Raw genomic sequence first — 23,953 nt, forward strand, 5'->3', positions numbered from 1 at the left:
CGTTTACAGATAACTTCCCCATCTGTACGAGAGGCAAGACCCAGGTTTGAAATTGACAACGGGATATCATTGGCCTAGAACTGTTCATCAGAATGGTAGTTAAGGATGGGGTTATTTAGGTGTGGAGTGAGGGGGCAGGGATGGCTAGGATTGAGCCCAAGGAACTGCAGTATCTACGGATGGACTGGAGGGCAGTAGGAGAGTCTGAAGAGAGGAAGCTTGAGTTGAGGTGATTCGTGGAGGAATACAAGTTAACGGGCTGTTGACACGGGAGGCCTCAGGAACTGAGACCTTGGAGAAAACAGAAAACTTTTGAGGAAGAAAGTGGCAGGACCGGATGCATCAGTCCAGCACCCACACTGTGCCAAGCACTGTGCTTAGTGCTTGTGGTAAAGATTCTTGTATTTTGAGCTTTGGAACTCAAGTGATGATACTAACGAAAACGGATTTTTTCAGAAGTCGAGTTTGCAAGCAGGACTGATGAGGAAATTTCTGTTTTTAAACTCGTTTTTACTGAGTCTTACTTTGTGTCAGAATCTGTGCTAAATTTTTTTGAATATACGACCTCATTTAGTGCTTACGGCAACCCCATGAAGGAGATGCTATCCCATTTTACAAGTGAGGAAACAAAGCATGTAGGGGTGAAGTACTTGCCCAGTAGAGGGTAAAGCTGGAATTCAACCCCAAATCCAACTGAATCTGGAATCTTTCCATTTAACCCACTGAGACACCTGTCAGCTTCAACACATTTTTTTCTTTGCTTTGATTCTTTTGGAGGAAAATATGGATCTCGGTCAGGGTCTCTCAGCCTTGGCACTCTTGACATTTGGGGTTGGATAACCCTTTGCTCTGGGGGGCTGTCATGTGCAGTACAGGATTGTTGAGCATCATCCCTGACCTCGCATTGATGCCAGTAGGAATCTCATCTCCCCATCCCTTGACAATCAAAACGACTGGGTTAACAGGAGGCAGAGTGTGATCTCATGCAGAACACAGCCCTAGCAGTTCCTGGGACTGGCCAGTTGGAAGTAAGGAAAACCCTCTGCTCAGAGTGAGGCAGCAGCCAGCTGCAGGTGCCTACAGAACACAGGGCGGCATGGAGACTTAACAGCTTCTCTGTACCCCTCTTACAGGTCACAATCAAAGTTCCTCAGAAGAACTCATAAAGGACCACACCGGCTTCTTCTGTACTCATCCAGTGACAGAAAATTCAACAAGACCAACAACAAAACCAACGAGATCAACAATGAAACCTAAAAATCTCAAAAGAGAAATTCTCTCACAAAAATCTTTTGGAACAAGCAAATCCCAGAATTTGAGTTCCTATGGGGTGGGTATGGGGTGAAAAGAGTATGGGAGGTCTCTGAAATTGCAACAGTACTAGCATTCAAGGTGATTTTTCAAAAATAGATTTAAATGTCTCATTCCGTCCATTTGATATACTTTTGTAACTTACCTTTATGAGGGAAGAAAAAAGCCACTGTTTATAATTGTACCAACATTGAGGCCATAGCTAGCATCTTGCTTTGTATTCTGGATTAAAACTCACTGAAACAGTGCTGCTCTTCACTTTTTGGGTAACTTCCTCCGTTTCAATAACCCGAGGAAATGCCACCACATAGGCATGTCGTCCCCTGGGTTTGTATGCTAACTATTCTCCTCCCCTACTGTGGGCAAACAGCTTTAGTTTTGTGTGTTGAATTAACAGATACCTGTGGCTCATCCACCTGTGGCAGGCCTGTGCTAGGCACTACGGATGATACCAACATGAGACTCCCAGCCTCTCCCAGAGGGGCAGGTAAAGCAGGAAAGAGACACTTGACATCCAAGGCTGTCATTTTTTTTTTAAGTTCAAAAATGTGATCAAAACGAGCGAGATAGATTCATGCTGGACCAATTTCATGAGATTGATGTGGAAACCAGATGTCAGTTTACTCATTTTAAGTGAGATCCGTATTTCCAGTAACCAGACCTTTTACATCTCCTATCCAGAACACTGCCTTCCTTTAGGGGTGTGGCAAATTAATGTGTATTATTAGTAAATTAGGAATCAGAAGATTCTTTGGTGAGCAATGGAATCAGAGCAAAAGGAGCTGAATCATAGTAGAAGTTTGTGGAGTTAGTGATCATGTCTGGGGCCCAGAGTCCTTTAAGAATTTGAGCAAAAGTTTGATCTTCTCTTAAGAAGAATACACTTTGTGTATAATTTTGCAGACAGTGTCAGGGGAGTGATGAAGCTCATTGGTGACCCCTGGTCTTATATCGCTCAGGCTAAGCCACATCTTGATAAAATGGTCCTTATTTTGCTAAAGACTAATATGACTTATTTGAATAGCACTTCATACTTTTTGTCATATATGCATAAACCTGTACTATTATTTACTTTTTTCTTTAAATCAACTATTATATTCAGATAAAAATTAAATAAGCACCTTATTGCCATACTTAAAACAATAGCTTTAACTGCCAGAAATAGAAGGCATTATATAAAAGATAAGAAAAATGATGTGACTAAATTCAAATAATGAAATACAAGTAGACTTAATTGTTTAGATGTTTATATACAAATAAATCTAATCATTCTACCACTGTTCATACGTGAAATAAGTGTGCGTCACCGGGGAGACTAGGATTTTGACCAGTTGGCAACAACAGGTTATTCCAGTTCGTGATGCTTCAAGATGAAATCGAGTTCACTGCCAATAAAATGAATCTATATTTTAGCTTTCATGATAACCAGCAACAACAACGCCATGATGCGTAAACCTAGCGGCAAAGGGCAAAGCTTTGAACCCAGCCCCCTTCTCCTGTCCTGCTCTGTGGCCTCCTCCCAGGCTTCGGGTAGCACCAGGGATAGACTGGTCAGCTGAAATGGCCATGCTTGTCCTCACCGCACTTGAAATCTATTTCGATATGTTCTCTAACCTAAAGAAAATTCCTCTTGAGATTTAGGGTGATGCTTTCCGTATGTCTAACCATGCCACCAAATTAACGCCAAAACTCTCATGATGTAGGATGAGATTACTTCTAAGAGGGTTTATACAGTCTATCATTTAAGAATATTTTAGCTGCAAATGTCAAAACCAAATTCAAACCAGTATAAAAAGATGGCTCCCACATTCTAAAATCCTGGGATCTTGGCTTTGGACATGGCTTGGTTCAGAAGTTCAGAAAGCTCCCATCTGTTGATTTCAACTCTGCCACATAGCCTTCATTTTCAGGCCATACCCATCCATTTTGGTTCTGGCAGGTCTGGATCCTTAGAGGAGCCAACTGCCCTCAAGAGCTGTAGCCTCATGCCATGCCAGGCCCAAGTCCGCTGGCTAGGAGAAAGCCCCTTTTTGCTAGTTCAGGCAAAGACCTCAAGGCTCACACTGATTGGTCCAGTCGATGGAACATCTCACCCCTATCCCAACCCATCGCTGTGGCCAGAGGTATGAGATATGCTGATTCACTTAGACCTGAGTCATAACGGTCCACCCTTGTAGCCTGGAGTGACACTTCCTCTAAGTCCACCTGGGCTGAGAATAAGAGAGGGATGGATCCCCAAGAGAAACTTGGGGCTCTTGCCTTAGGAGGGGAAATGGAGACTGGAGAGTCCCCTCCTGAGCTACTGCCAACCTTTTAGTACTCCCAACCATGTTGCCAAGAACCCCATTAAGAGTGAATTGGAAAAAACAAATATAATGTTTCTTGCACTCAAGCTCTATGAATCAGACTCACTAATTTTAAGAGAATCCATTCTTTAACGAATACAAAGGAAATGCTAGCTATGAAGAGATGTCTATAATGTTGATTTGACATCCTAGACACTTATTAATCTTGTGCTTTCAGCATCAGGAACCAATTAGAACCTTTAGCTGTCTGAAGCAAAAACAAAGTTCTCAGGTTATGAACAACCTGATCTCTCTGGGTATTTGGATGTGGGTCAGTCACAAGAGTATTGGGTGTAAAGCTGCTGTTTCTGCTTTTAGGCTTGCTGAGTGCCCAAGAGGAAATGCTTATCCTTCTGTCTGAATCAAGGGCACAAGAGCTTTTCATGCAGCCTGGAGAATCTGGCGGATGAGGTGTTTTTCTAAGTATAGGCGCCACCTCGTGGGCAATAAGCACAACAACAGCGCTCATCTTCAGGAGCTGATAGGATACACCTATCTGCTGGGTTTGTCTCTTTCGAAGACTGTTACAACATGGGCAAAATTTGAGAAATGCAAGGCAATGCAATGAGAAAATAAAGAGGCTAGGGTCACATCAAATAACTGAAAACGAGGACTCCAACATCAACCTGTACGTGAATGTTCCCAGCAGTACTGTTTACAATAGCCAAAAGTCCATCAACACATGAATGATAAAATGTAGTGTATCCACATAATGGAATATTATTTAACCGTAAAAAGGACCAAAGCACTGACACAGGTTACAGCATAAATGAACCTCAAAAAACATGCTAAGTGAAAAGCCAGACACAAAAGGCCACACGTTGTGAGGTACCATGTATATGACATGTCCAGAGTGGGTAAGTCCATAGAGACAGGAAGTAGCTCGGTGGCTCCCAGGGGCCAAGGACAGGGGGCAGGGGAGTGACTACTTAATGGGTACAGGGTGTCCCTCGGGGAAGATGAAAGTGTTTTGGAACCAGATAGAGGTGATGGTTGCACAATACTGTGAATGCACTAAGTGCCGCTGAATTGTTCACTTTAAAAGGTTCGATTTTATGTTGCATAAATTTCACCTTAATTAAAAAAAGCTCCTAGGGTCACAGCTGTTTGGGGTAACACAGGCGAGCGGTACAACCTCTGGGCTTCCATTTCCTACTGTCGTTTCCAGCCTTCTTTCAACTATTTCGTGAAGGATAAAGGGAACCGATACTTATTTACTTATATTGATTTTATTAACTTTTGAAAATGAAATAAATATGCATGACAAAAAAATTCAGTGAGATATAAATTTGCCTCCTAATCTTGTGGCCCAAAGAAATAATATTTATCGTGTACCTCCTGAGTGCCAGGGGATGCTGATGCAGATGCTGGTCTGGCGGCCACTCTCCGAGAACCACTACCCTAGAGGAAAAAAACAAAACAAAACACATTCTTTAATCCTTCCCCATAGAAACCCTCATCTCCTTCATATGAGAGGGCCCAAAACTTCTTCCAGAAAGATTTGGGTTCGCTTTTCAATTTTTACTTTGAAATTATTTCAAACTTACGGAAATTTTAAGAACAGTACAACGATCTCATATATTCCACTCAGATTCACCCATTTTTAGTATTTTCCCATTTGCTCTATCACCTTCCCACCTCCTTACCTCCTACATATATTTTCCTTTCTTCTAGACCAACTATGAGTAGGTTACAGGCATCGAGCCCGTTTACCTCAATACTTTGTGTTTGAATTTTTACCTTGGATATTCTCTTATATAACAACAGTTCAGTTACTAAATTTGGAAACTTAATGTGGTACACGTTGACACAATACTTGTGGGAGCTTCTGACAATGCTGGAAACATCTGAGGGACAGGATTATCCTAGGGGAAGCAGATGACATTTCCTGGTCCTTCTCTGCCTCCCTGGAGACGCTCATACCCTAGCTATGAACTAGGAAGAGGTCCCTTACTCAGCCATGCTGGCTGGCACTCTGATCTCATGTTGGCAGCCTCCAGAAAGGTGAGAAACACATTTCTGTTGAGCCCAGTCTATGAGGTTTCATTACAGCGGCCCGAACAGACTAAGATGGCACCTGTCTTTCACTCATTTGACTCCTACTCACTCCTCTTCAATCCCATCGCCAGGGTTGGGGGTAAGGATATCAGTTCTGTATATTACCTGGCAATACTAATAAGAATAAAAACAGTGTTTAATGGTTTATTTTCAAAGCTATATAAAAATGTCATGTACCTGTACAATGGAGGTAATCTGTTTCTCGTTCCTCAGCTAGAAAGTGGGAATCAATTGTCAAATGAGATATTATAATTCTTTGGGAATTTTGACTTTTCAGAATCTCACTTTCCACTTGGGCTTCAAAAGCCTACAAATGAAGTTATGTAATGGGTACAGAGTTTCGGTTTTGCAAGATGTAAACGTTCTAGACATTGGTTGTACAACAATGTGAATATACTTAACACTACTGAACGATATACTTAGAAATGATTTTGATGGTAAATTCTATGTTGTACTTTTTACCACAATAAGAAAGGAATTTTTCGAAAAGGCCACCAAGTGAGACATCTGAGAAGCAGTCCCAGGGGAGGGATGATGTTTCTGTGCCTCTGAAAGGAGGGACCTGAGCCAGTCAGGGAACAGTGAGGGAAGCGAACTGGGATTCTCTCACAAGGAGCAGAAAGGCTGGCTGCGGGCGGGCGGTTCAGGCCAGGTCAAGGGAAGCGTTCCAGCGGGGCCTGATGAGCCCCCGCAGGGATGCTGTGGAAATGCAGAGCTGCACTGTGGGCACCGGCTTGGCAAACAGTCCCTTCCAGCTCTGAGAGGCTTGAAGGATTTGAGCTGAGTCAGGTTCAGCAAATGCGAGAACTTTCCATTCACTGACTGTCAAATTTTACTATGATATATTTGAGGAACAGAAATTTAGGTAAAAAACCAGTGTGTGCTTTTACACGATAAGAGAATACAACTTGGCGTGAACTTTCTGATAGGAATCCACCACTACAAATGTATCCAAGAAAACAACCGGGTAAGTGTGTAAAGCATGCTGGGAAAGAGCATTATTTCTAATAGCAGAAAACTTCAAACGACTTAAACGTCCATTAAAAAAACCAGTGACCACTTAGCAGCATTCAGAGGGACAAGAGATAATTCAAAGTGTCAAGCAAAAGGAAGACGTTTCGGGGGGATAGGACAGGAAGTGCAGTGGGACGGGAACCGCCCCTTTCTGCTCCCCCCATCTCTGGGCACAGTGGCTTTCACTACTTTAATATTCATGAAGCAACGACTGCCTCCGCCTGGAAGCCACGACCCACAACCCGACCCACGACCCACGAGTGGCTTAATGTTCCAGTCTCAGTTCCCAGGAGACTCTGATGGGCCAGTCTGGGTCAGCTGTCCATTCCTGAGTCAATCAGCTGTGGCTGGAAGATTGGGGTCACGTGGCACTCACTTGTAGTTAGTTAGGCCCATACCCTAAGCTGGGGCGGTTGGGTGCTGGGCACCCTGGCGGTGTCTACACTCGCCCATCAGTGTGGTCCAGAACCAAATGGCAACAACTGCATTACCAGACAGCTTCTTAGCAATGCAGAATCCTAGGTTCCACTGCACACCTAATGAATCAGAATCTGCATTTTAACAAAGTCCTCAGGGGTTGGTGTGGGTTAAAGTTTGAGGGACACTGGTTTATCACAAGAAAGGACAGTTGATCCCATTTCCCTCCTTCCTCCCTGCCTTCCCTCCCTCCCTTTCCTTACTAAAACAGCTTAACTGAGACATAATTCACATAACATACAATTCACCCGTTTAAAGTACACGACGCAATTTTTTTAGTTATGTTCACAGCATTGTGCATCTATCACTACAATCGATTTTAGAACATTCTCATTGCCCTACAAAGAAAGCTGTATTCCTTGGCTGTCATCCCCTTCTCTCCCCTCTCCCCAACCCCATGACCCCTTCTCCCAGTCCCTGGCAACCATTAACCTACTTTGTCTCCAGGGGACACCTGTATAAGAAATTGTACTGGGGCGTTGTTGAAGAACTAGACTCTTCTAAACTCATGGTCCCGTTGGTCTGCGGCAGTGAAGGCACGGAAAATGGACTCTCAAGGTTGAAGAGTGTGACTAAGGGAGCACTAGAACTTCGCTAGTCAAAGGATGGGTCACGAGCCAGCAGCATCACCATGGTTAAAAAAAAAAAAAGGTGGTATCAGTTACCTATTGCTACATAACAAATTGCTACAAGGGCAGCAGCTTAAAATAACCTACACATCTGCGGGTCAGATATCTGAGGCAGCTCTGCTAGGTGCTCTTGGTTTCCAAATTGAAGTTAGGGTATTAGCCAGGGCTGCAGTCATCTCAAGACAACTGGGGGCGAATCCATTTCCCAGCTCCCTCACGTGGTTCTGGTCTCAGGGCCGCTATGGCTATTGGCCAGAGACATCAGTTCTTTGCCACATGAACTCCTCCGTAGGGCAGCTAGCAACATGGCAGCTGGCTCCCTTCAGAGCAAGTGAGCAGGAGAGTGAGGGAAGAAGCCCAAGGCAGAACTCGGCGTCCTTGTAACCTAATCTGAGAAGTGATAATCCATCACTTTTCTGTATTCTGTGCATTAGAAGCGAGTTACTAGTTCCAGTCCACCGTCAAGGCGTGAGGTGTATAACACGAAGATACCATCCGGGGCCATCTGAGAGGCTGCCCACAGTAATCTGTCCTCTGGCAGCCGATGATGCGTGCCATTCCCACATGTGAAATGCATTCTCCCTCCGAAGGGCTCTAAAAGCCCCAGCCCAGTACAGCAAAAGCGGGAAGTCCAGAATCTCAAGGCTAAATCAAGACCAGGTATAAATCAATCTCCTGAGTGTAGTTCCTTAAGTACAATCTCTCAATCTGTGAAACTGTGAAAGTAAGGAGACAAATTATTTGTCCCTTATGCTCAACACACTATGGTGGGACAAGATAACGGCTATGGACATTCTTGTTCGAAAGGGGGAAAGTGAGAGGCATTAAGGAGTCACTGGTCCGAAGCAAGTCTGAAATACAGCTGGGCAGATGTTGGAAGCTCCATGGTTAGTTCTCAAAGCCTGAGAGTAATTATCCACAGCTCTTGGTTCCACTCAGTCACTCTTTTTCATAAAAATAGCACATGTTTGCAGCTGAGCAGAATTCTGCTTCCTGACAGAATTCTGGAGGCCTGAAGTTCTCTCTTCATTCTATACCATCACTTTCTCCCTCAGGCCAGGAGTCCATATATAATGTTTTCAAGGACTTTATGGGTTTCCTGGGCATCTTCTGGAGTTCATACTTGAGGCCTTATTGTTTGAGAGGATCTGTGAGATGTACCCTGAATCTCTTCTTTAAAGGAACTTTTCCATGAGTAAATAGTTTTCTGAGGCAACACATTTGATCTTCTGAGGTCTTAACAAAATACCAGTCGCACCTTCTACTTTAGCTTTGGCCGTATTATGGACTGAATGTTTGCGTCCCCCAAATTCATCTGTGGAAGTGCTACCCCTCAATGTGATGGTATTAGGAGGTGGGGCCTTGGGGAGGTAATTGGGTTTAGATAAGGTGAAGATGAGATTAGTGTCCTTATGAGAAGAGGAAGAGACCAGAGTTTGCTCTCTGCCATGTGAGGACACATGGAGAAGGCCGCCATCTGTACGTCAGGAAAAAGGCTCTCACCAGGAACTGAATCTTGGACTTCTAGCCTCTGGAACTGGGAGGAATAAATATCTATTTTAAGACACCCAGTCTGCAGTATTTTGTTATAGCAAAGACAGATTTCGGTACTGAGAAGTGTAATGAGCTGTAATGAGCACCTAAAAATGTGGAAGTGGCTTTGGAACTGGCTAGTGCGTAGAGGCTGGGAGTTTTGAGGTGCGTGCCAGAAATATGAATATTAAAGGCAATTCTGGTGAGGGGTCAGAAAGAAAAAAGGAGAGGCAGAGACAAAGCTTCCATTTTCCTAGAGAATACATAAATAATCATGAACAGAATGTTGGTAGAAAAATGGATGCTAAGGTCCATTTTGGTGAGATCTCAGGGGGAATGATGAACAGGCTATTGGACTATGGAGAAAAGGCGATCCTTGTTATAATGTGGCAGAGGACTTGGCTGAACTGTGTCCTAGTGTTTTTGGAAGGAAGAACTTGAGAGCAATGAAATTGGTCATTCGATTGAGATTTCTAAGGACAGTGTTCAAAGAGCAGCTTGGTTCCTCCTGACTGCTTATAATAAAATGTGAAAGGAAAGAAATGAATCGAAGAAGGAATTGTTAAGCAAAAAGGAATCAGAATTTAAAGATTCAGAAAATTCTCAGCCTGTCCATATTGCAAAAAATAAAAGTGCAAAATACCAAGGGATTTGGCTGGACTGTCACTTGATATAGAGGTTACTGAATTACACAGGCAGAAATGCTGCCCATTTAAACAGAAATAGACCAAGACAGAAAGAAATGAAGGAAGGCTTTCACACTTCGTACCTTAGACAGGACAGGACAGTGAAGCTATTTGGCTGTGAACGTGTCCTATTTTTCAAGACAAGGGAAAGAATGGCTCCCAAGGCCATGCAGAGATCTTCAGAGCCACTGCCTTAGTTTCAGTAGACCAGACAGGCTTCATCTGAAGACACGGTGGCGGGGCCAGCCAGTCCAAGCCATGGAGGTAGGATCCTCACCTGGCAGAGCTGCAGGGAAAGACTGCAATCCCAGGGGGGCGCAGGACAGAGCACTGAACCAGGGGATTATTCTTGAACCTTAAGATCTAATGATAATTGCCTTGCTGGGCTTTTGATTTGCTTGGGACTCATCACCCCTTTCTTCTTTCTGATTTCTCCCTTTTCGAGTGGGAATGTCCATCCTAAGCCTGTCCCACCATTGTATTTTGGAAGCACATACTTATTTGGTTTCACAGGTTAACAGCTGAAGAGGAATTTTGCCTTAGGATGAATCACACCTAGAGTCTAACCCACATTTGATTTAGATGGTATTTAGATACTCTGGACTTTTAGAGTTGAGGGGAGTTAAAACTATTGGAATGTTGTGAATGTATTTTGCATGTGAGAAGGACATGAATTTTTTTTTTTGGGGGGGGCAGGTATTTTGTTACAGCAGCACAAGCTGACTAAGCCATTTTCCTTGCAGTGCCCTGGGTCTGAGTTTTGCTTGAAAGCCACTGCTTAATTTTAGCACTGGTTGCCATCTAGAGACACTCAAAAATTTCAAAACCATCAAGTGATGGCTCCTTATTGTTTAATAATTTATCTCTCTTCTCACATTTTACTACAAGCATCAAGAAACCAGGCAGCACCTTCTTAGAAAGTGCCTTAGATCACCCAGTTCCTTAGGAAGATCTCTCCACACTAAATGCAGGAGTGTTGCTAAACCTTTTGCCACTTTGTAATAGGGGTCCTCTTTCCTCCAGCTCCAATAACGTGTTCCTCACTTCTGTTTGAGCCCTCAGTGGCAGCAGCCTCAAAGTCCAGATTTCGGCTAAGTTTGAGATAATTTAGGCTTTCTCCAGCACACTTAAAATATATCCAGTCTCTGTCCACTTCTTGGTTCCAAACCACTCCCACATTTTAGGTAGTTATGATAGCACCCCACTTATCACCAAACTCCGTATTAATTTTCTATGCTGTGTGACAAATTACCCCAACACTTAGTGCCTTAAAAACCACCTTTATTATCTCCATTTCTGTGGGTCAGGAAGTTGGACAGCACTTAGCTGGTTGCCTCTGGTACAAATTGAGTTGTTTGCCAAGGTTGCTATCATCAAGGCTCAATTTGGGGAGGATCCATTCTAAACTCACTCATGTGGCCACTGGCAGGCCTCAGGTTCTCAATGGCAGTTGGCAAGAGATTTTAGTTCTTTGACATGTGGGCCCCTCCACTGGGCAACTGCAGTGGGCTGATTAGTATCCCCTACAAATATGTGTCCACATGAAACCTCAGAATGCGATTGTATCTAGAAATAGGGCCTTTGCAGATGCAATTAAGATAGTACTGGATTAGGGTGGGCCCTAAAGCCAATGACTGGTGTCCTCATAAGAGGAGGACACAAAGATACAGAGAGGAAGGCCATATGAAGACAGAGGCAGAGACTGGAGTAATGTACCTACAAGTCAAAGAATGCCAAGGGCTCCCAGGAGCCACCGAAAGCTAGAAGAGGCAAGGAAGGCCTATTTCCTAGAGCCTTCATAGGAAGCACGGCCCTACTAACACCTGGGTTTTAGACTTCTGTCCTCCAGAACGGTGAGAATAAATTTCTGTTGTTTTGAGCCAACCAGCTTGTATCATCACTTTGTTATGGCAGCTCCAGGAAACTAATCAGTCGGCTTACATTTGACCTGGCTTCCTCTGGAGCAAATGAGAGTAAGAAAGGGAGCCCAAGAAAGAAGCCACGGTCTTTCTGTAACCTAATTTTAGACATGACCTCCTTTCATTAGAAGCAAGTTACTAGATCAACCCACAAGCATGGTGAGCGGATTACACAAGATCATGAACACCAAGAGGAGGGCGTCATGGAACACTGTCTTGGAGGCTGCCTAGCACCCACCTCCATAGCAAAAGATGGAAGAAACTTCCCCTTCCTCAGGGCTCTGCTTTCTCCATTCATTGATTCCTTTGACATATATTTATTAAGCACCTGGAGCAGGCTGTGTTGAGAATATGACCAATAATATAGATTTTTTTCTCTTGTTGAGATTTAGTCTAGTGGGGAAGAGGACACTAAAGAATAAAAAACGAATATATACAAACTGTGATAAGTACAAAGAAGTAAGTTATAACAGGAATATCTGATTTAGTTTGGGGACAAGGGTTAGGCATCATTTTTCTGATAAAATGGTACTTAGAATGTAGCTGAAGAATGTGTAGAAATTACGGTGTGTGTGTGTGTGTGGGGGGGTGTTGAGAGGGGAGTGTAAGTTTCTTGTAGAGTGAGCTTGTGCAGATAACAGCCAAAAAATTGATCTGCCAGACTCAGAGCATTTGAGGGCAGGGACCTCATCTCCTCTTCATCTTTGTATCTCTATTATGTAGCACAGTATGCCTGGCACAGAGAAGCACTTGATAAATTCTTGCTGAATCAATGACTGAATAAACGAATCCAAGGCACCTTCTATTTTCTGTCATGTATAATGTCAATTCAAGTCATTTAAAAATTTCCCCCAAAGTTTACTGCTAGATCACTATTCTTATTGGTGTTAGCATAGACAAAGCTATGATAAGAATACTCAAATACATAAAAGCTCAAAACAGCAGAGGTTTACTTTTTTTTCTCATATAACAGTCTTGGGTGGATGTTTAGGTCCATAGAGGCAGAGGTCTCTTCCACCCAGGAATCTTCCATCTCGAGGCCTTACCTTCTCCAGAACCTGGTTATCATCTTCTAGCTGGCAGAGTAAGAGCACAGAGAAGAACCTGTTGATGGATTGTCTGGACCAAGCCTGGAAACTGTGCACATCTCTTCTGCTTACTTTCCATTGGAAAAAGTAGAGGCATATGGCCGCATTTACTTTTTTTTTTTTTGCCTACAGTACCTGGTCTTCCTCGGTGGTCTCCCACCCAAGTACTAACCAGGCTCGACCCTGCTTAGCTTCCAAGATCAGACGAGATTGGGCATGTTCAGAGTGGCATGGCCGTAGACCGCATCTACTTTACGAGGGCTAAAAAATGCACTACGGGGGTATAGCCAACAAAGAGGACAATCATGTCTGCACAATATCCAATTACGTGCTCGACTTATCACTCAAGAACCTCAAATTAACCGAGAGAGACAACATCTCTGGATTCCCCACCCTTGACCTCATCAAGTCCTTCAGTCACCATCATCCATCCAGTTGCTTGAGTCAGACACCTGGACGTTATTGATTCATTTCTTATTCTCACCTTCCACACTGAATCCTTTGGGAAGTCTTGTCAACTTTACCGTCAAAACATATCATAAATCTATGCACTGTCTTACTGCCACCTTCTTAGTTCAAGCATCATAATAATCTCTCCTCTGGATTATTCCAATAGCCTCTTAAAAGCTCTCCTCATCTCCATTCTTTTTTGTTTTTCCTTTGTTGTTTCTTTTTTCTTTTTCTTTCCTTGTCTCCATTCTTGCTGGCCCACATTTCATTCTCTATACAGCACAGTGACCTTTTAAAACATAAACTTGGTCACCTCACTCTTTTAATAAATCTTTCCATGGCTTAGAATAAAATCCAAAGTCCTTATCGTGACCTTACCATGACAGCCCCTGCTCACCTCTCCAACCTCATTCTGTCTCTCTCCTACTTTCTGCTCCAGCTACGACCTTCCTGCTGCTCCTTGAACACAATTAGCTTATTTCCACTTAAAGACTTTTGCATTTGCTGCTCCATCTGCCCAGAAATCTCGTCGAATTTCCAATAGACAGCTCCTTCTCATTCCTCTGAGGTCTCAGTTTCCAAATCACCTGGGAAACCATCTCTGATCTAATAGGAAAAAGTCCCCACCTCCAGTTAGTCTCTTAACTCAGCATCCTGTTCACTTTTTTCTTTGCATCTATAAACTCTGTGTTTCTGTTTATTTTCTGCTTCTCTTTCCTCAAAGTAAGATCTGTGAGTAGCTACCATGTCTTGTTCTTTCTGTTTTCTCAGTGTCAAATAGGCCTGGCACATAGTGGTACTCAGTAAATAAGTGAAGGAATGAAGAAACATTCGTGAGGTGATCGGCCAAAAGCTCCTGCAAGGTGTTTTGGTAGGCTGGTGGTACAGCGTAGGCGCACAAACCTGGACCACTTCCCAGCTCTGCGCGAATTCCGCTCTCTGGGCCTCAGTTACCTAATCTGTCAACGGGGAAAAGAACATACTTAACCTTACAGCGCCAAATGCCCACTTTGTAAAGAAAACCCTAACGAAGGAAAAGAGGTTCACGTAAAATTAACTTTCCGTATGTTGAACTACCACAGCTACTAATACACATAATTCTGTTCTCTCAACGCAGGACCCGTCGGGGCCTGTGTCCTCTTCCCCACCGCGAGTCGACATCCCTGACTCCTTTGAGCAGGGTGGTCTTAGCGGCTCGAATCTCCGCGGCACGGGCAGAGAAGCCCAGGGCGGGCGCTCGCGCGGCCCTCGAGTCCCGCGGCGGCTCCGCTGGCCCCGCCCCGTCGGGCTCCGACCCGTGGCGTCATCAGCGCGGCGCCAGCGCTGCGGAGAGCCCGGGGGCCTGTCCTGGCCGCGGCGCGCCTTGGGGAGGCCCTGGCGGGCGCCTGCGAACCAAACGCGCGGTTCGGGCGCGGCCCCGAAACCCCGGCGGCGGGCGGCGAGGGGCGCGCGGAGCCGTGGGGGCACGGAATCGGGCGGCAGGCAGGGCCGCCCGGAGCTCAGGCGGGGCACAGCGCCGGCGGGCGGGCGGCGGGCGGGGCTGCCCGGCGCGGGTGTCCCGGCGATGTGTGGCGCTGAAGCGGCATCGGGAGCAGCAGCGGCGGCGGCGGCGGCGGGCTCGGCCTCGGCTTCGCGGCGGTGCCGGCGGCGGAGGCGGAGGCGCAGGCTCCTCCTTAGACCTGGCAAGCCCAGGCCTAAGCAGCGGCCCCGCCAGGCCCCTGCACAGCGACCGAGGCCCCTTCCGTCTCGCCCTGCCCCGGGAGCCTGCCTCCCCGGCCGGGGATGAGGCCGGGAGGCAGCCGCGCAGGGCCCAGCACAAAGGCTTGTCCCCAGGGGCCGCCGCCGCCGCCGCTGCCGCCGCCGCCAGCCTAGAGCCGCCCGCCGAAGCCGAGCCGGCGCCCGGGCCCTCATCTCCGCCAGTCCCTGGGGGCGGCCGCCGCCAGTCTCCCCCAGGCCCAGGGCCTGGAGCGTCAAGCCCCTTGCTCCCTCCGCTGCTGTGGGACAGGGCATCTGCGCAGCCTTCGCCTCTCCCGGCCGCGGGGGCCTCGCGGAGCATGTCGGAGGAGAGCGACATGGAGAAAGCCATTAAGGTAAGGGGAGATGCTTCTTTTCTCCCCGCTTTGTCCCTGTGGCATTCCTCTCGGCTCCAGCCTCGGAAAGGGGAGAGAACTTGCAGTGAGAGGTTCCAGGGGCTCCCGAGTTTCGGTCTTGCCGGGATTCCGTGGACTGCGTTTTACAGCCCTGGGGCGAAGGGTTTGCGTGTGTGCAGGGGGGATGTCCGACTTCTCCGACTAACTCGATTGAAGCGGGGATGTGACTTGAGCTGAGCTAGGACGGAAGGTGAGTGGCGTGGAGATACTTTATCTGAGTGGGACAGGGGGGCTGCTATCCTTTTAATCACTGCCCATGTGCGGCCGGCATGTTTCCGCATGACCTACTGCCACAGCACTTGGAGAGTTGGACTTTTACTCCTCCCTCCGATTTGTTTGAAACCAGCCTCCTGGAAATCTGCGGTTCGCCTTCCGACAAAACCTGTCATTTGGAGAATAGATTGTTCTCACTTTCCCGTGTGTTCCTCTCCCCTTTTCTCTTTTCTCTCCCCTCTCCTCCTAGAGAGCATTGAGTTTTTTTAGAATAAAGTGCTAACGGTGCCCTGTGGCTTACTGCTCTGTTAAGCAAATATGTGTTCTAAAATGACCCAAATAAAATGACAAGTTTTCTAAAACTTGTTTTTTACTTTTCTTTTAAACAGGCAAACTGTGAGGAGCTAAGGCACCAAAGAGAAAGTTATCATCTAGCCGTAGCTAGGAAATTAGTCTTACAAATTGAACATGAAGTTTAAAGTGTGATAGGTATTTTTTGCTTATTTTACAATGTTAAGTCAACTCAATGCATTTAAGACTTTATTTTTCTTTTGAGAAGCAGGCATCCATTAGCAACTTAGGGTTATTTCCCCCTTCAAGACACAATCACTATTACCAGTAACTAGTTAAGAAGTTACACTTCTAACAGTTTTTTTGGTTGGTAAAGTTTATAGAAATCATCAAAGAAATTTCATCTTTAAAAAGGAGGCATCAGAATATAATGTACACATTAAGGAAGTTGAAATTTTAAATACTAGAAATAAAGGTTCTGAAAGACTGCTTTGATATATCCTTTTTTTTTTCTTTTTGGTTTGGATTTTATTGATACAGGGTCAAGAATTGTTGCCTAAAGTTATATGACTGGGTTGTGAATCAAAGCGTATGTGGCAGATTTTTAAATTCAACAAGTGTTGTCTACTTTGTGCCAGGTGCTGTCTTAGGCACTGGTGGTACAAAGCCAGCCTCTTGGATGTCCCCACTCTCATGGAGCATTTATTCTAGATGGTGGAATTAGGTAATACACATTGCCGGGGGGTTATAATGAAGAGGTATGAGAAGGGTGAGGAGTACTATTTTAGGAAGGGTAATCAGGAAAGGCCTGAGGAGGTGACATTTTTGTAGAGCTCTGACTCGAGGAAGAATATTGCAGGCAGTGGGAACAGCAAGGACAGAGGCATGATGTACCTGCAGGTCTTTTGTGTCCAGGAGCAGCGAGGTGGTGAGAATGTAGTGAGTCTGTGTGGATTATGTTTTAGAGAGACAGTAGGAAGCCAGAGCAACATAGGGTCTTCTAGACCATTGTAAGAACTTCAGCTTTTACTCTGAGTAGAAGGGGAACTTTGGGAGAGTTTTGAGCAGTAGAGGGACATAGTTCTAGCAGGCAAATATGAAAATAGGGAAACAAGGTTACTTAGTGGTCGCAACTGTTTATCTTGGTAGACTCATGGGTTGAAATCTCAGCCTTGCCATTCATTAGCTGTGTCCTTATGTAAGTCAACCTCACTTCCCTGTCCCTTAGTTTCCTCACCCACAAACAGGAGATAAAAACACTCTCTGGCTCCTGGGGTGGTGGTGGTGGTGGTGGTTGTCGTTGTTTGAGAATTTAATGAGCAAATATGTCTAAATGTGCTTATGACAATAGCTAACATTTAGTGAGAGTTTGATGAATAGTAGCTTATAGCAATTTAAGAGTAGTTTAGAGTCGTTATTTTCTTCACTTAGTCACTGTTGCCCAGTCTAATTTTCTTGTTTCTTGCCTTTCTTCACATACTTGACAGGTCATTGGTGAATTTTCCTACTAATTTGGATGTGCTCAACCAATACAAATTAGTGGAGTTGAAAATATCTGAACTGACAACCAGTATTGACTGGGATGTTCTCCCTTGGAAGCAAGCCAGCATCACATCAAATAAAACTTTTGGTCTGTGGCATGGTGTCATATTCATTGTTTGGCACTTTTGATGTTTCCCTCAGATGGTGAGAACTGAGACCTCTCAAGTTCAGCTGGAAAAGCTGTTTTCCTGGGCTCTAGCCACAGCGCCTGAACTTCTGCTCCCTGACTACCTGAGAGCAGGCCGATTGAGATTTTGACAGGGATTCCATTGAATCTATGGGTCAGTTTGGGGACAGCAGCCATCTTAATGTTGTCTTCTAATCCATGATTAAAAATTTATTGACACTTATGATCTCGCATGTGGTTTATCCTGGAGAGTATTCCATGTGCACTTGGGAAGAAATACATATTCTGTTGTTGGAGTGTTCTGTAGATGTCGTTCAGGTCAGGCTGGTTGATAGTATTGTCTTCTGTATGTGTCCTTGCTGATTTTCTGTCTAGTTTTTCTCTTTGTTATTGAGAGTGGCGGTATTGAAATCTCCAACTGTTATTTTTGAATGTCTGTTTTTCCATTAAATGTCAATTTTTGCTTCATGTGTTTTTGGACTCTTGTTAGGTGATGCGTATATGTTTATAATTGTCATATCTTCCTGATGAATTGACCTTTTTATCATTATAAAACGTACCTCTTTTTTCTCTATTGACATCTTTTGTTTTAAAGTCTATTTTGTTAGTATAGCTAGCTCCTCCTGCTCTCATGGTTACTTGTGGTATATCTTTTTCCATGCTTTTACTTTTTTCCTTGTTTTATTGTAGTAAAGTATGCAAAACATTAAATTTACCATCTTAACCATTTTTAAGTGTATAGTTCATTGGTATTAAATATATTCATAACCAAAGTTCTGTATTCATTAAGCGCTAACTCCCCATTGCCTCTTTCCCGCCAGATCCTAGCAACCACCATTCTACTTTCTGTCTCTGTGATTTTGTCTCTATGATTTTGACTACCTTATGTAAGTGCAATCACAGCATGTCTTTTTATGATTGGCGTATTTCACTTATTTCACGTTATGATGTTCTCAAGGTTTATGTAGCATATTGCAGAATTTCCTTTTTAAGGCCGAATCATATTCCATTTTATGTGCATACCACATTTTGTTTATCCCTTCATCTGTCCTGGACAGTTAATTTGCTTCCATGTTTTAGTTGTTGTGAATAATGCTACTGTGGAATTGGGTGTACAGATAACTCAAGACCATGCTTTCATTTCTGTTGAGTATATACTCAGAAGTGGAATTGCTGGGTCCTGTGGTAATTCTATTTTTAATTTTTTGAGGAACTGCCACACTATATTCCACAGCAGCTGTACCCTTGTACATCTCCACAAACAGTGCACAAGGGTTCAGTTTTTCCACATCCTTGTCAACACTTGTTATTTTGTTTTTTTCTAATAGAGGTGGTATCTCATTGTAGTTTTGATTTGCATTTTATTTATGGTTAGTAATGTCGAATATCTTTTCATGTGTTTATTGACCATTTGTGTATCTTTGGAGAAACGTCTATTCCAATTCCAGTCCTTTGCCCATTTTTTAAATTGGATTTTTTTGTTGTATTTTAGGAGTTCTCTATTTATTCTAGATATTAATCCCTTAGCAGTTGTATGATTTGCAAATATTTTCTACCATTCCACGAAGTGCCTTTTGTACTCTGTTAATAGTGGTTTTTTGATGCACAAAATTTTAAAATTTCACGAAGTCCATTTTGTGTATTTTTCTTTTGTTGCTTGTTCCTTTGGTGTCATATCCAGGAAATCATTGCCAAATCCAATGATGCGAAACTCTTGCCCGCTGTTTTCTTCTAAGAGCTTTATTATTTTACGTCTTACATTTAGGTCTTTGATCCATTTTGAGTTAATTTTTGTATATGGTATTAAGAGTCTAACTTCGTTGTTTTGCATGTGGATATCCAGTGTCCCCACCACCATTTGTTGAAATCCTTTTGTTTTTAACATCTTTGCATCTTTGAATCTAAAGTGTGTCTCATAGGTAGCATATATAGTTGAATCTTTTCTTTTAATTCAGTAAATAATATTTATATTTTGTTATTTTATTTTTATATTTGTTATATAGAAGTATTTTTTATTGCTTTGTAAATATTATTCATAAAAACAAGCAGTGAATAGATTTGCCTGTGGGTTGTAATTTGCCAACCCTCGATGAGAAGAATTCTCAAGGATTACATTATTCTACATATCTATATCCTTACTAATTTAAGGCAGTGTATATATTTCTCTAGCAGATCTTTATTTTTATCGAATCTCCTGAGTGTGTGTTTTCATTAGAGTTGAGGAGAGGAGAGGTTCGGCAAATGATTTTACTCTACCACGAAGCTTAGACTGTGCTCTCTCTTTTTTTCCCAATTCTGTGTTATTCTCCACCTTCTTAAACGTCTCTAAATCCAACAGGCCATGCAGTGGAAACATGAAGAAGGTAGACAGGTTAAACGGGTAGGTTTGAATTCTGTTTAGGATGTGGTTAGTGTAGACAGAACCTGGGACCTCCCTCCCTGTGGGACAAGATCCATCCCTATTCTTCATGCTCAGGTCTGGACAGTTACCCTTGATAGATGGAATGGTACTGGGAGGAGGCCAAAGCCATAGATTGTAGTCTCATTAGTGCTCCTAACTTACTGTGTGACCTTGACAAGCTCCTTAATCTCGTACAGTTTTTCAGAAGGTAGTTTTTGTAATAATGGTCTTGCTAGTCTATCCCAAATCAATATCCCTCCATCATCTGTCTCTAGTTCACCTTTCTAGTCATTCCACAATTTTTGAGCATTTCCTGTATGACGAGAACCTTTATCAAGACGGCAGCAGAAAGGTGTGAAGATGAAGGCTATTCTAAGCTTATTTTATATACTTGCATATTCATTGGGCAGAAGCTCTGTTTTCATCTCTGACCTTAGCCTGGTGTCTGGCACATATTAACTGCACAATGAGTGTTACATGGACAAATAACCTGTTCTCATACACTGGGAATCAGGATTCTAGTGGTAAATATGGTCAGATTTTCATTGCAACAGAACAATTTGAAAGTCTCATGAGTTTTGGCCTCATTTCTCAAGGTCTGCAGTTGGTTTCTTCTTCTACCTGGGGAACCCTGAAAAATGAATTTTGGCCCACCACAATTTAATACATAGCTTTCCTGCCTAAAAAAATATATGGCAACAGAAGCTCAACATACAGTGACCAAATAGGAATTCCATGAAAACGTTCATTAAACTGTAAAGGTTCTATCTAGAACCATTGAAAGCTATTGAAAACTACTTATTGAAAAATATAAAAAATATAATTACACAATGAATAGCACAGAATATCTTTGTACTCAAAATGGTGCTATTGAAAGTTAGGTAAATTTACTATGATATTTACTACTGTTTTATTTGAACTTTTAAATCTCGATTCAGTTATTTCAACAAGTCAATCAGCTCATTCAAGGATGCAGGCCTCTATGTCATAGCAGCACATATCAAACCAGTCTTTCTGGACTCTCAGAAAATACACTCGACCATTTTAGCAAGTAAGTATTTAGTGAAGCATTTGAAAGACGTCTTCCCTTACACCCCAAAGAAAAAACAAAACATTGAGTGTCGACGCAAATGGACCTCGTAGATGAGCTGAAGAATTTTCTTATCCTAAAGTTTTTGCTTTCTCTCTTGTTGGAATACAATGCCTAACCTAATCATTTAGACAAAACGTCTGTTACAGAGCTCTACAAAATACAAAGCTGTGCTTATCAGATTTGCTCAGAAGATGAGATGCTGAGTGATGTTGTCCCACCTGTTTAATTTTTCAACTTTTTAATTGGTGAATTGTTTTCTGCCCCCTCCCTTTTTATTTTAATAGGAAACCTCCATTTTAGAGGAATATAATATCAATTGGACTCAGAAACTGGGAGCTGGAATTAGTGGTCCAGTTAGGTAAGAGACCCATGTGCAAACTATGACAAAAGTGCTCTAAAAAGGGCCATTTGAAATATATCTTAAATTACAAGCATCAGGGGGCCAGATTTGTGAAATAGCCTTAATTTAACAAGTGGAGGTATTTATGTTAGGCTATTTCTCATCTATTGAGAAATATATTTAAGTGACCAAGTCACATGGTCTGTAACAGTCATTTACAGTGTTGATCCAATGGAACAACTATGAGAGTCACCTTTGTCAAGACTGGAGCCACTGTGAGTCGCCTGTAGCCAGCAGAGGCCATTATTTCTTTGTCGGCCAACCTTGGTTTGATTTCATGAGGCCTGTCAAGGATGGGTGAGATGCTTCTTTGCCTCTCCACGTGCTAGCCTTGGGGGCACGTTCATTCTGATGCACCTGGATATATTTTTGATTAGAAGTACAATTCTCAAAGAAGAAACTTGTTGAATTAGTTTTCACTGTAACATAGATGATTTCTAATTTGAATTTTTTCCCTCCAAATCTAGAGTCTGTGTGAAGAATTCTACCCAAGAACGGTTTGCACTGAAAATTCTTTTCGATCGTCCGAAAGCTAGAAATGAGGTATGATCCTTCATTGCCTTGACTTGCCTAAATATTTGCAGTGCTTAAGAATTATTATTTTTACAAGCAAGGAAGCTTCCTGGGGAGAATACACGGATACGCAAAGAATTTTTTAAAAATTTAAGTTTGTACTTATCCCTTTTCCATATTCATGTTATCATTATAAAGCAGCCCTATAACTATCAGTACTAAAGACTGTTAGAGTCTTATTTCCTTTTAACCACCTCTTGTCCTTTTTCAATTAATGTATTTCTTATACCTTGACATATACAGGTTTCCTTCAGCTTTTGCTTATTGGAAAAAGTCCTTGAAGAGTGGAGATAAAATAATGCAAGGAAGGATGTGGTGAAAAGTGTCTCTTGAAAGTGTGCTGCAGGAGGGTTCCGAGGAGACATTTCTCATTTTTAAAAATATACATTTGTTTTAAATTATCTGGATGTGGCGATGACATGTTAATAACTTGTGCAGTGAAAGACTTACTCTTTTGCTTAGAGATGTACAAAGCTATTTGCCAGATTTTTCATTTGTTAATAAATAGGACACTAGAAAAGTAATCTTGTTGAGGTCTAAGTTGTGGACATAGCGTTAAGGAGGTAATCTGTGTGTGAAAAGTCCCCCCTCCCTCTTTTACATCATTCCAGCTGATAATGTTTTTTACTGTATAGGCTTACCCCGTGCACCTAGTGTGGTCAGTGTTTTTGTGGGGAAGGGGAGTTTGGAGAGAAAATGCTGGCATTCCCTATGTACAGAAACATTTCCTCTGCTCTCTTTAAGGTACGTCTGCACATGATGTGTGCCACACACCCAAATATAGTTCAAATTATTGAAGTGTTTGCTAACAGTGTACAGTTTCCTCATGAGTCCAGCCCCAGGTAAGACTACACAGGGTCATCATCACATGCCCACCTCTCCATATGTAGGCCAAGGTGTAGTAGGGTCTTCCTTTCTCATGTGCCCCTTCTTTTTCTCCCTTTCTTCCCTCTCCCTGTCTGCCTCCCTCTTTCTTTTTCTTCTCCTCTACTTTTTGTTTTGGAACGTTTTGAACATATTTAAAAGCAGACAGAATTATGTAATGAATCCCCAGGTACCCATCACCCAGCATGAAGTCATCAACTCGTTGCCAGTCTTGTTTCATCTATACCTCACCCACTCTTCTGGCTCCCCCATTCCAATTACCTTCTCTCCCTCTCTCTTTTTTTTTCCAAAAAAGTATGTAATGTGGAAATAAAAACATTTCAGATTAGTGAGCGGAGACCAAATATTATTCTGGGCAATGTCTTAGAGGTCAATATGGTAAAAAACCCTATTGCTTAGTCTGACATTACTTTTAAGGAAAAAAATCATTATTATTCTTTCAGCCACTAAATGTTTGGCAAGCCTATTGGGTGGCACCCTAAGTCTCTTTCAGGGAATTCAAGATTAAATAAATTATGGTTTCTGTTGGGGGGACCGAGATGTAAATCTGTCATCATAGCAATGTGATAGGCACCAAGGAGAGGCATCCATAAAATATTTTGAGCTTACAGAGGAGGAGAGCTGATAACTGTAGGCTGGGGAGGCGAGTTGTCTCACAGAATGCTTTTGTGGGGGCTAGGACTTGAAGGGTGTAGGTAGAAGTTTTCTAGGTGAAAAAAGAAGATGGATTTGTAAAAACAAATAGGAAATGAAATGATTATTTCTTAC

General features: G+C 43.0%; 2 protein-coding genes, 1 long non-coding RNA gene and 1 pseudogene across 15 annotated transcripts in view; 2 read left to right on the top strand and 2 right to left on the bottom strand.

Moving 5' to 3' along the window:
* Positions 1-2,585, top strand: part of ALDH2 (aldehyde dehydrogenase 2 family member) — a 26,944-nt gene extending 24,359 nt beyond the window's left edge. Inside the window, exon 13 of the mRNA XM_039879464.1 lies at positions 1,134-2,585. Coding sequence (XP_039735398.1) covers positions 1,134-1,166 — 33 coding nt within the window. The 3' untranslated portion in view covers positions 1,167-2,585. The remainder of the gene's footprint in view (positions 1-1,133) is intronic.
* The window catches only part of LOC120616105 (uncharacterized), a 25,793-nt gene extending 11,324 nt beyond the window's left edge, over positions 1-14,469 (bottom strand). For 2 of the 3 annotated variants that reach the window (XR_005656487.1, XR_005656485.1), the window contains exons 1-3: positions 14,414-14,469; positions 4,992-5,057; positions 2,599-2,696 (exon numbers count right to left, since the gene is read on the bottom strand). This is a non-coding gene — a long non-coding RNA (uncharacterized LOC120616105). The remainder of the gene's footprint in view (positions 1-2,598; positions 2,697-4,991; positions 5,058-14,413) is intronic. The other variant, XR_005656486.1, reaches the window with a different exon arrangement.
* LOC120616158 (uncharacterized) lies at positions 13,184-13,302 on the bottom strand (annotated as a pseudogene).
* A 352-nt stretch (positions 14,470-14,821) lies between the features above and the next one.
* MAPKAPK5 (MAPK activated protein kinase 5) overlaps positions 14,822-23,953 on the top strand; it is a 38,515-nt gene continuing 29,383 nt past the window's right edge. For 4 of the 11 annotated variants that reach the window (XR_005656489.1, XR_005656490.1, XM_039879469.1 and 1 more), the window contains exons 1-4: positions 15,468-15,600; positions 21,612-21,685; positions 22,195-22,270; positions 23,045-23,142. Coding sequence is in view for 9 of the 11 variants with exons in the window: in XM_039879469.1 (XP_039735403.1) it covers positions 15,565-15,600; positions 21,612-21,685; positions 22,195-22,270; positions 23,045-23,142 (284 nt within the window). In the remaining 2 variants the exon portion in view is untranslated. Of the gene's footprint in view, positions 15,601-15,672; positions 15,851-17,847; positions 17,988-21,611; positions 21,686-22,194; positions 22,271-23,044; positions 23,143-23,953 lie in introns of those variants that run through there. The other 7 variants (XM_039879468.1, XM_039879472.1, XM_039879471.1 and 4 more) reach the window with 5 other exon arrangements.

The sequence above is a fragment of the Pteropus medius genome, unplaced genomic scaffold (assembly GCF_902729225.1).
Source record: "Pteropus medius unplaced genomic scaffold, Ma_sr-lr_union100, whole genome shotgun sequence".
Classification (NCBI taxonomy): Eukaryota; Metazoa; Chordata; class Mammalia; order Chiroptera; family Pteropodidae; genus Pteropus; species Pteropus medius.